Raw genomic sequence first — 12,792 nt, 5'->3', positions numbered from 1 at the left:
GCTTCCTATATGCAACTGCATCTTAATAAGTAGATTGTAATAACTTTCATGTGAATGGTTCCAGTGTTTAACAGTGTGGATTTAAAATAGTCTTGAGTTGAGGAAAGCATGAATGAACGTGCCAAAACTATTTGAGAGAGTAGGTTGTATTCAGCCGAGTAGGCCCAGACGAAGGGGAGGGGAGAGCTCTGTTGGTATAACTGCATGAGGATATTTGAGAGGGTTGCAGGAGTAAATCACTTCCAGACTGGTTTCTGCCTTTAAAAAGCACTATGTCAAATCTAGTTCTGATGTACTGCAAGTTATCTCAGTTTTAAAGTGATCCAATGCTTAATATAATATTGGTAAGCTTTTTTCTAAACTGCAAGCTCATACTGGCTCATTCATTTCACTGTTCTGACAGGGTGAGAGTGGAGAAAGCACTTTTTGCTCAGGACACCTCAATTTTTGCAGCTGTGTCTTGTCTATTTTAAATATGACAATCCATTCTGGTATCAAGGCTATATGCAGGGGAGAGTACCTACTGAGAACAAGTATACATTGCTTTCTGCTCTGTTAGGAAGATGGGAATGAAGTTGTTTCACTTTTTCATTGGACTTCCATGTCTGCAAAAGATTGAAGAGAATGTCATGGAAAATAGCATCAAAAGCTTGATAAAGCTGGAATAATGGATAAGGGCATTTACAGATTGCTAAGAGAAAAAATGTATAGCCCAAAGTTGCACTAAGGAAGACTAATCAGAGGAGAATTAAATAATTTAGGATGGGAGTTTGAATATTGTAGAATTTTCTTTGTTTCTGATTATTTAAATAATCCTCAATTGTTTCATATAAAATGATACTGTTGCAGGTGTTAATAACTATAAAAGATTAAGATTATCCCCAGTTGTTCTGTGAGTGATTGGTTGGAAGAAGTCAGTGTTGTCAACTGGAAGAAGGCTGAGAAATTTAAAAGGCACTCGAATTTTGTTCATTACACTTTATGCATCTAATAATTTAACTTTGCTTTCACAGTGAACGTGATGTATTTGAGCATGAATTGTCAGAACTCAGGAGAAACTATGAAGTACTGGAGATGTCATACAAAACACAAACTAAAGAAAGAAATGACTTAGCAAAAGAGGTAAACATAAATTTCTTACCTTAGTAATTGTGTGTTTCTTCATCTCAGGAATTTGATTCTTTGTCTAATCAAATTTGTCAGGAGCATGGAATAATTTAATTAGAATGGTCTCAAGAAACCAGCTACTCCAATCCATCTATGCAGTACAGAGCAAGATCAGGTCAAGTTGCTTAGGGCTTTGTCAAGTTTATAATGTCTCCAACGATGGAGATTCCATAGCCTTTTGGACAGTCTGTTCCAGTGATTGTCTGCCCTCTTGTGAAAATACATTTGTAAAAACTAATCAGTCGGTACAGCTTTTCTCTATTGCATTTTGTCCTGTCACTATGTACGGCCAAGAATCTAGCTGTTTTTATGTGTTCCACTTGGATAGGTGAAGATAATAATCATATTTTCCACAGCCAGACTTCTCTTCTGAAGGCTGAAAAAAAGTTCCAAGTATTTATCTTAATCCCTTGTCCATCTTATGCTATAGTTCATGACCATCTTAATAGAGCTCTTCTGGTCCTGCCTCAGTATGTTAATGCATGTCTTTAGGACATGCGCATCATGGGATATGGCAATCTAAATATAATCTCACAAGTATGGAACACAAGATAATAATTTTCCTTAACCCACTGTCTGCAGCCTTGTAGCCACTTGACCTTCTTTGTTGTCAGGGCACACACATTTTTGTCCCATGTTCAGTTTTTTCAACAAATGTTTGCCTATCTGATCCATATTTTGTGATCTTTTCCATAGAGCTGTTCATTACAGGAGGTGGCTGAATGCAAAAGTAAATGACATGGACAGTGGTCCCCCCATCCACAGAGCTAACGTTTTTGTCAGGTTTGATAGGTTTGGCCTTGGTAAATTCCTGCTAGTTTTTCTGTCACCTTCTCTTTCATATTCATGATATAGCTTCCAGGGGAATTTACTTCATAATCCTTGCAGGGACTGAGATTACATTTACCAACCCAACTGGGTGCTTCTCCCTGGAGAAGGATTCTCGTTATCAAAAGCCTTGATCTCTTGCTATGATCCTTCAAATGGCTGGTCAGCCTCACAGCAACCTCATCACTGGTCAAGTTCTTCCCATTTTTTCCCAGGCGTTATATGCATGCCATTTTCCTAGGTATATGACTTAGAAGGCTGAAGCAAAGACAGACTGAACTCTGCCAATAAGCTCAGGAGCCTGGGAGGCCCCAGGGGAAAATTTACCATTGGAAGATTAATGCTCTGAGTATGCTTGATATGCTGGCAGCTAAGCCCTACACAGCTGTTTGCCCATCTCAGTGGGATGAGGAAGAGAATCAGAAGAGTAAAACTCAATAAAACTCATTTGTTGAGATAAAGACCATTTAATAGGCAAAGCAAAAGCTGCACACAAATGCAAAGCAAGTCAAGGAATTCATTCCCCACTTCCACTGGGCAGGCAAGGGTTTATCCAGCAAAGCAGAGCCCTGCAAGAATAGTGTGGAAGATCTTTGTGTGTAAACACTTTAGCAGCTGAATAAATGAGACAGACTACTCCTGAGAGTATTCAGGGAAGATGTGTTCCTTATGTCTCTGTGTGAATAACCAAGTTTCAGAGAAAACAAAGTGGCTAAAACTGCGACTTTAAAGATAGCACTGCTCTGCCTAATTTTACAGGAAGCTGTAGAGATTGTCAGAAACATTAGGGAAGAAACTGAGTTTCTATTAGAAAGTACCCCTTTGGTGTGAGTCTGAAGGCTTTGTTAACAAGTCTGTTTATTCCTTGATCTAACATTGTAAGAGGACACCAAAGTCAGGCTTGTTCTCAGCATACAACAATGGCCAAGAAAGTACTGTCCTGTACATCAAGTTCGTATGTATGAAATAGTGCAGAATAGCAGCAATGATGGCTTTTGTCATTAAATTTATACTGAATTAATCAGAGTGAATAAAAGTAGAACTACTTTAAAGTAAAATACCGCTTCAAACTGTGTATTACTTAAATCTCCTGGAAGGTTTCTGCTGATTTTTGTGTCTGCTGATACAGTATCAAGTCCTGGATTGGAAGAACATCCAATTGGAAGTTTTTACACAGTAAAGACTGTTCCAGAGGAGGAGTATTCATAGAAGTAGTAACTGCTTGCTTTTCTTTATGTAGTAGTCAATGATGTCTGTTCACTATGGATATACAGATAATCTGTTACTTGGAGGGAGACCATGTTTACTTTTTTTTCTTAAATCAAGTATACAGGCATTTATACCTTACCCTGAGTGTGGTGCTCAGCAAGTAGGCTGATGGGAGAAGAGCATGCCTCTAAGAGCACTGTTTGTATATAAATTGTCATCTGTTTAACTGCTTGCTCCATGTCTTTGTCTCCAGTATCTTCCCTAAGTAACCTTTAGTCCTTGTATGACTTAGAAAAGGTGAATTCTGTCTAAACCATGTATATGATGTCTTTATAGCTGTAAGAGACATGGTTCTGATAAGTTATTAATTTATCATTCTTTGAACTTGGTACGTGAAATCCTCAGGAACTTAAATGCCAAAATTCTATGAGGGTATGAAACTGTTTTGTTGTCATGGTTATGGGGTTGGGCCACCTTGCAACAATGCCCATGTGGTCTTTGGCTGTTCGCTGTGTTCACTTTGAATGGATGGAGACTACTCTCCCTCACATTACTTCTTGTTGTAGGAAACATTTTCCAAAGTAGGAACAAGAACATGTTGAGAGCAGATGCCTTTGTCATCAGATCAGCCTTCTGTAGCAACACCAGCTCTTTGCCCTTGGGGCAGGCCTGGAGCATTGCCTTGTCCACAGCAATCATGCCTTACATCAGCCCAAGAACTATGAGTTTTACCATTTCTTTACAGAGCAGTTATCACCCTGGTGCCCTTAAACATTTCACTGCTATTCCTGAGAATATCTAGTCTGTATGACAGGTTGGCACCAAGATTTTTCATCAGTATTTCTGACATAGCACTATGCAGTACCACTACTATTCAATACCTCAGCACTATTTAGATACTGATGTAGAGGAAAAGACCTCTTTTTTCAGGTGCTAACTACTGGAAATAAATAATGAAAGCTCATAAAATTGTATTATTATTAAAGTATTTTTTTCAGCTTAAAGCTTCATCAACTTAAAGTGTAAATAGAGTTTATTGGTTCAGATGATTTCACAGTAGACAGTTAAAATTAAATTGAAAATATGTGTACATAGGTTAAATAATTATCTTTAAATTCATGTTAAAATGTTCTTTTTAATACCTTTTATAGCTGGCAACCATACAACAATCCCTCAACTTGCTGCAAAAAGATAAAGATTATCTTAATCGCCAGAACATGGAGCTTAGTGTTCGCTGTGCACATGAAGAAGATCGTCTTGAAAGACTACAGATTCAGCTAGAGGATGCTAAAAAAGCTAGAGAAGAAATGTATGAAAAATATGTCACATCCAGGCAAGTTATTATCTGTTCACTTTTATCAGTAGACAGGTTCTTTAACTGTTCTCCCTTGTTTCTTGGACAAATCCCATTTAATTAATTTTATTTTTCAGAAAGTAATCCATATTTTTGTAGCTAGAAGCAGAACACATTTCTTGGGTCATAGTATTTATCCCAAACATTTTTTTAAAAACTTTATAAGATCATAACAATGGAAGTAAACTTGCAGCATTGGGAGTTTATGGCAATTATTCTTGTAGGTTTACTCAGTTAGTTATAAAACAAACTTTTTGTTTTCAATGTGTATCTATAAATCTTGTCCTGTATAACTAAGAGGAAGTGAGCTAATAGGAGTCTCCTGATAGACAACTAAAACAAAAATTGTTACCTAAATGAAAATAGAAGGGCATTCTTGAAATTATTAGTTATGGAGGTCCAGCCCATATCAGAAGAGTCTTAAATATTATTTTTCCTTTCAATGCAATCACTCAAAGTTTTTTATATTTGTTTTGCATGTTTATATCTCAGATGTTCACCCAGCACTTCTGTATTTTAAATAAAATTTTAAGTCTTACTTTCGAAAATTGAAGAAATCATTCTTTTTTGTTTTTTTATGATAAATCTTTTAATTTTATAAAAGGTCTTCATACAGTATTTGCTATAGTGGGGCACAGTTGAGGAAGGAGAAGACTTAAGAGATTTACTTTTATCTTGAAGGGTCAACTGAAATACAGTGTCTTAATAAAAGGAAAACCTGTAAAGTTGTTTTTTATGAAAGGAAAAGGAAATAAAATAAAAGGAAAACCTGGACAACAAACATTCTCCATTTTAATATTTTTGGGCTTCTAGTTAATGTGAGGGAGTTTATGACCAGCTCAAGTACACATTTCTAAGAATTATGCTTGGAAATCATAAGTATTATGATTGGAAATCAAATGAAATCTAAAACCTTTTACTGTTGTAAATGCACATATCTTCATAATATGCTTTTGTTTCCAAACCTGTGATTTTTACCAGTTGCTTAGTTGATGATTAATTTTTCTTGAACATTAAGTAGGTGATATAAAATTTTGACATTCCTTATCTGTTAAGCGCTTACAACATAACCCTATTTTTGTAGGAGAGATTCTTTATGAGATTCCTTAAAATCTGTCATGAGCTTCCAAAGTTACAAAAAAAGTCAATGTTTCCCTGAAATGAAATTCTTTTATCCTGATATCTTCTGTAACCTGTTGCTTAAAATCTTTGTGTTTTAAATAATTCTTATGTTGTATTGACAGGATAAATTCCCAAATCTTAGGGATTTCTGACTTGACAAATCTCCAATCTATTCAATCTTCAATGTTTCTTGTGATATTTTTTTCCCTCATAGAAGGTGCAGATAGTACACAAAGAAGTATTGTACTGGCATGGCAGCATTGCAAGTCAATAAGTTGATCAATCCTTAGCCAGTGCTGAAGAAAACAGTGAGGAGTTAAATGGTTACTTAATATAAGCACTTATATATATGTCAGCACCGTAGAGACGGATAAAGAAGTTCTGGAAGAATGTTAATGTTATGTGATTAATCAATATTTTAAATTACTTTAAAAATTTTAATCTACATGCAAAAAAACTTCTGTTTATTCACAGTTAAATATTATTTGTTCCTGGTTGATTTTCATTTAATTTATGTAGCAACATAAGCTGATAGGTATTTTAAGTCATTGAGAGGTTAATGAGTATAGATTGAAATAGAATGTAAAATCAAGAACAAGTCTGCTCTTGTAAAGCCTTACCTGAAGTTTTGATACTTTGATTAGTGCAATATGTTTGTTTATTTACAGAGACCACTATAAAACAGAATATGAAAAAAGATTGCATGAAGAGTTGGAACAAATAAGGTTGAAAACAAATCAAGAAATTGAGCAACTAAGAAGCACCTCAAAGGAGATGTATGAACGTGAAAACAGGTAGGTAAGGTGTAGGCAATAACCTAATTGAGGAAGAAATGACTAAGCACTGTTTTGTGCTTAGGTATAATCCTAGCTGACTAACTCTTGGAGAGGTGTTCAAAATGTAACAATTTAAGCTTGGTTGTAAAACTGATGGGAGTCTTCTAAAAACTAAAATAAAATTATACTAGTATTGTAAATGATGAACCGCCAACATTATCACTTGAAAAGGTTTATTAAAATTCAGGTTCCACTTAAAATTTGGTAATTTGAAGTTTGTTCAGAGGTATAATATTAGTTAATTAATATGGGATGACAGTTTATCTGTCATGCTCTAGGGGCAATCTTGAAACTGAGCAGAAGAGAAGGTGTTGATGCAGAAAATGATGTAGGAAAAATCCAAAAGACATAGGACTTAGACCTGTATGAATAAATCTAATTGAGTTTTTTTAGAGCATTGTGATTCAAAAAAAACATTGATTTCCTGTAAATTATTGTAAAATTCTCATTTGAAGAAGATTCTAGTTCTGCAAAGACTTGCATGATAAGTTTGTATGTATGCAATCTAGTTGAATACCATGGAATTATATGCACATGCATAAGCTTTTTAGGGACTTAGGGATTTGGACCTTTGGCACCGAATTTCTTCTTTAGATTGTTTTTTGCCCATTTTATTGCTTTAAAATGGAAGGAGTGCTTAGTAACTTAATTTGACTGTAGATGTCCTGAAAGTGTCATGTGGAGAAGGAAATGACAGTAGTAAAAAGATATTTGTGGCATCAGCATCCATTCCTCTAATAGGTAGTTTTTTTACTGCTGGGAAGAGTGGGAAAAGAACATGGCTTCTGCTGTATTTCAGTCAACAGAAAGGTTCTAATTAAAAAACAATTACATAATTGTGTAGTTTTGCAAGTGTGAGTAAAATAGACATATACATCCACACCACTTCCTGTATGCAAACCTATTTTGAATTACAAAGTATGAATTTAAACCTGCACTCCTTTGGAGATTTGACAAGCGTCTGTATATCATTGAGAAAGCTACTGAAGGATATTTCATTTGTATCTGGAACTGCTTTACAGAAGTTTTTTTCCTCATTTTGAAATAATTACTTCTGAAAAGCAAATCCCTTAGATTTGCCTACATGTTTAGCAAAAAAAAAAAAAAAAAAAATTCAAAGAAGACTTTCTAGCATATGTTCTTTATAGAAAATACTAAAAATCCACCATAAGGCAGACTACCTCAATGGTAAGACAAATGGAATTTCAAATTGTGAGCATAACAATTTGCAGTGAATTTGTGTAATGTGATGAGATGCTGTTTGTGGCTGAAAATGAAGTTAAGATGCTGGTTCCATCATCCTGCTCAAAGCATGGAATGGTATTACACTAAGCTAATCCAATAATCTCATATTCTTTGCCACTTTGCCAAGCCTGATGTGCCTGATAGTTCTTTTGAATTTATTGGTGCTTATTTTACAATTGGATGAATCAGCTCAAGAAACTAAAATGGGAGGGGGCCACTAATAAAAAGGTGATGCTTTCATGCCTAATTTCTTTGGCATCAGTTTCACTTGTATGGTTGTTGTAAGCATGGGTTATGTTTGCATTAGCAAGCGTGAGTGAATTCACAGGGCATGTGAATGTCTGCAAGGGGTTTACACTGGATTACCTGTAGTCTGTTCCCATAGCTCAAACACAATTTAGTAGCTCAGCATGTCAGGTGCTTTCCCTGAGCACCTTTTCTGATGTGGGTGAATCTGACAGGAATCCAGTTTGTGCCTTCTAGACCAGTTTAGGGATGTGATAAAGTGTAATAAATGGCAGTTGCCAAGAGGCTTGTTTGAAAACCCAATAAAGATGCCCATGAGCTGCTGCCTCCTGTGTCTTCATCCCATGTTTTTTTCCCCCCATGCCCATTCTTGATCCTCTAGATAGTACTTCTGTCCCATTTCAGAAGGTTACTTTCACTTGATAGGCTGGCTAGATGCCTCATAAGACCCCAGTGCAGCCATTTGGGTAGGTGCTTCACCTCCTGTGAAATGACAATCACATAACTGACAACTGGCAGCATTACTGGCTCCTGACTCTCTAGAAAAAGAGTATTTCAAACGAAGTTTCATCACATCTATGATTGTGGTATTGTTGGTCGAATAGTCCCTCACTTGTGTCCTTTTTCCTCGTACTGCATTTTCAATTGATTAATTGTTGAGCTAAGCAAAATAGTTTATTCTCTAAATGAGTCTCTGTATCTCTCTTACTGTTTCATTTTTATCCCACTTCCACTACTGTGGTCTTAAGGATACTGCTCTGGACTCCTACTCTAAGACACAATATGCTTGATCTTAATGCTGTTAGCAAAGTGTATTGTCATGTTCCCATATTTTGGTATAAGTCTGTTTTAAATAATCTAATCTTAAGGTCAGTCCCTGAATTTCTTCACTAAATTCTGTAGCCTGGTAACTCAACTTTTAAAGCAATTTTTGTTATCTTTCTCTAATAGTCAGTTAACTGCAACATAATTCTGATGTTAGTTTTTTATGTGTAACCATTTGCTGTTCATATGAATTACTTTGAATTCAGGAAGTGCTACCGATAACATTTATTCTCGAAAATAGTCTTTAAACCAGAAATTATATACCTTTAGTGTGATACAATGACCTAAGTTCACATGTACATGAGCATAATAATTCTCTATTTTCCTTTGTATCCTGACTTTTCACTTTTCTTCAAAACTTGCCTGAGCCTTTAATTTCACTTTGCCTTAAGTTAGAAAGTTGTTGTTGGGAGAGGAATAAACAAACTTCAGTAGGAAGATCTTGGTTGCAGCCACATTAGCAGATCAGTTTGGATGAAGAACGTGCTGTTGAAGTGAAATCCCCTAGTCATTGGTGCTAGCCGTGGTTTTAGCTTGCCTTGCAGCTGTGCTTGGATTTGTTCATATTTGTAGCATATGAATAGGATTCCTTTTAAATAAAACAAAATTGAAAATACTCTTTAAGATCATCTAATATGTTCAAAATACTGGTGAATATTTATCATAGAAGCAAACAAGCAGTACAGTAAAATCCTTGAAACCAGTCATAATGCAGATGTCTGATCCTCAACAACCAGTTAGCTCTGGCAAATTGGCTGATGCTGTGTTACACTATAAATATTGGACATTGAGTTTATATACAGTATCTAAGCTGTGCTTCCCTTCATTACAGTCTCCTGCAGTGTTAATATGTAGCCTGCTTGCAACATAACAGACTATTAATAACTAATTCCAATTTTTAACCACAAATACTATATGTTTTATTCTTAGTATCATGCTGTTCTCATTTGTGTTGGTCAAATAATAATTGAGGTAGTTTGAACATCTTGACTGATCCTTGGTTATAAAAAAAAGGTGTATCAATTGATTGTAATAAAATGTTATTTTATGGTTCTTTGCAGATCAAAAATGTTTCCAGCAATAAAATCCAGAAGGAGACACCAATGACATGCATTAACATACACATCACCCTAACTAGACAATTAGTTGTACGTGGAAGTAGGATTTCTATGCTTACCTAAACTTTTCTTGCTCTATCAAAAGTTGTGAATCATCTCAGCTAGGCAGACAGCATTCCTTCAGTTATTCCCAAAGCACCAAGGAAAATCATTCGAATTTATTTAATTCCTGCAAAAATTAAACTATTTTTAGTTCTCGTCTTCTAGAATAGAGTAATATGTATATTTACCACATGTAAATAGATTATTTGATAACTGTTTTTTACAATTTCAGAACTGGAAGCTTTACTGGTATATATGAAAATAACCTGAAGTAAAGCCTCTGTAATAAATAGGTGAATAGACAGACTCTTCTGTCATTCTGTGAGAGCTGAAGAATGTAGCATTGAAGTTCGGATCAGAGAGCAGTAATTAATGAAGCAAAACAGTCTTGTTTCTAACAGATTCTTAACAGAATAATTTTTGTTTCCTTCAGAAATTTGAGAGAAGCACGAGATAATGCTGTTGCCGAAAAAGAGAGAGCAGTTACTGCTGAAAAGGAATCTTTAAGAAAATATGATCAACTCTTAGAACAGTAAGTGTTTTTAAAATGCATATAAAAATCTAAAGGTATAACAGTGTTTATATCTAGAAGGTCTAGGTAGGAGCTTACAAAGAACAAATTGAATTACAAACTCTTTGTTTAAATGAAGTTGCAGCAGACTTAATCATTGTAGCAAATTCTTTCCATTATCACTGCAGTAATAAGATCAAAGTTTTGTATTTCTCCTACCATACTGTAGAGACAAGCAAACATAATTATTCATTTCATTGCAAGAATGTTGATTTTATACTCTACAGTAGCAATGGTCATATTCTGAACCTGTTTGTGGGGTTTTTTCTTTAGTTGAAAGTAGAAAATCGTTTTGTAAGATGACTTTAATAGTTTTTATGAAGTTTGGATAGAGGGCAGTAGTCATGAACAGTTATGTTTGCTACATGTTTTCTTATTACTGTCTCTTCTCAGTCCTTCATACTCCATGTGTAGAATATGTTGTCTATATCAATGTACAATTCCATTCAATGGAGAAAGAAACTATAGTTGATTTTTTGCCTGTTTACACGCAGTCTTACTTTATGTTCACCTTTCCCTTACTTTTTGTAAATTAAGAAAATATGCTGTCATTAAACTATGAGATAATGTAAAACTATGGACAGTAATCAAAGTTCTTCAGGTTAAGTTTGTCATGTGTCTTTAATTTTGGATTTAATTAATTTTTTAATACATTTTTAATAAAAATGTTTTCTTCTGTAATGAAGAGATCAGTTCTGTGACTGTGGCAGTGACTGTGCTACCTAGTCATCTACTCAAAAGAAGTACTAGATAAGCCTTCTTTGCCCTGAATAATTTTTAATTACAGGTAAAATGTTGTTAACTTAAGCATAGGAACAAATTTGTTAAAGCTTTTAATTTTTATGTATAACTCCTAAATTGCAGTGGTGATACTATGGAAGAAATAGCACTACCTAAGGATTGAAAAATGTAATTTCTAACTGATGATGTCAAACAGTAGGGGTAGGTCTAGGGCAAATGCAATGGATCGGAGGACTTGATATCCATGATGAGTTTAAGGGGTTTGACTTCAGATTAATTCTAGTTCAGCTGAATGTGCCCAAGGGTGCCAAATGCCTTTTAGTGGTTAGAGCACATTGGAGGGGTTGTTGGGTTCTCAAAAGGAATTCAGTATGCAAACACTGCGGTGATGGCTCCACAATGTGTAAATCCATTTGAATAGCGAGGACCAGGAAACTTGGTTCGAAACTGATCTCCAGGGTTAAAATAAAATGCTCATATGAGCCAGCACAGATTTCTTTTTAATGAGACTCCTGCCTTTCACTGTGGTAAGATTTACTAAGACATGGGGATTTCATATATAACTGGAAGGTCCTCTTGAAAATCAGTCTGGCATATCATAATTTGAGTTTGCACTTTTACATAATAAAAATACTAACTTTGCACTTCTTCTATATTTTTAAACTTAAGAACTGTGGAGAAAATACTTTTCTGTCCAGCTGAATTCACACTCATGTAATGTGGCCTTTTTTCATATTGTTGCTTTATTTTGGAGGAAGGATGTTCCACTACAATTAGAAACATAGGAATCTTACTTGATACACGTATACTTCTTTGCTCTTATAGCATTTTCTAGCGATAAGCTCTCCAGTTAAGTAAAACTCTCCTTTCCTCGTGTTAAATAAATTAATAAGTTGATTAATGCTGGGTAGTGGAGTTCTAAGAAGTAGATTGCTCCTCAGAAGATCATTTTCTGCTTTGGAATATGGAAAATCCATACTAGCCTTTTTTTAAATATTGGTGTCTCTCTTTAAAAGTACCTCACTTCTAACACATAACAGGTGTCAAGACCATGACTTTCTCTGCATTCCAAATCGTCTACCTAACTGAACTGCAAAGTAACTAACTGGCACGTTGAGATGGTAGAAATACCTTAACTTAAAAGATCCCCAGATTCTGAATTTACCATGGACTCACATGTGACAGTTCTGTGGAACAAAGAAATGTTCTAATATCACCAGAAACCCCTGGGATGAAAAAGGAGTGCCTGTGTTGTCCAGTACTGTATTTAAGTGATTATAACAGCTTGTTCTACTTTAGTAAAGACAAGGTGACTCATCGTAGTTACCACTGGTATCGTAATCTGTATAAACAAACATGTTTGAAAGCTTCAGAAGTATGTGGAATGTTGACTGGCCTGAATGGTGGTTAAATAAAGCCCCTGGCAAATCTTGTGATCAGAAGTGTAACTAATACCCAATTTTCTAGTCAAGTGCAGTTATTTTCTTT

At 35.2% G+C, this 12,792-nt stretch overlaps 1 protein-coding gene across 5 annotated transcripts in view; it reads left to right on the top strand.

Moving 5' to 3' along the window:
* The window catches only part of PIBF1 (progesterone immunomodulatory binding factor 1), a 105,262-nt gene that overhangs the window by 18,685 nt on the left and 73,785 nt on the right, over positions 1 to 12,792 (top strand). For all 5 annotated transcript variants that reach the window (XM_021548014.2, XM_021548013.3, XM_021548017.3 and 2 more), the window contains 4 exons: positions 1,014 to 1,122; positions 4,356 to 4,537; positions 6,349 to 6,474; positions 10,426 to 10,524. In XM_021548014.2, the coding sequence (XP_021403689.2) occupies positions 1,014 to 1,122; positions 4,356 to 4,537; positions 6,349 to 6,474; positions 10,426 to 10,524 (516 nt within the window). The remainder of the gene's footprint in view (positions 1 to 1,013; positions 1,123 to 4,355; positions 4,538 to 6,348; positions 6,475 to 10,425; positions 10,525 to 12,792) is intronic.

This window comes from Lonchura striata, chromosome 2, assembly GCF_046129695.1.
Source record: "Lonchura striata isolate bLonStr1 chromosome 2, bLonStr1.mat, whole genome shotgun sequence".
In the NCBI taxonomy this organism is placed as follows: Eukaryota; Metazoa; Chordata; class Aves; order Passeriformes; family Estrildidae; genus Lonchura; species Lonchura striata.
Note: the sequence above shows the minus strand (reverse complement) of the source record. Positions and strands in the feature narration are given on the sequence as shown.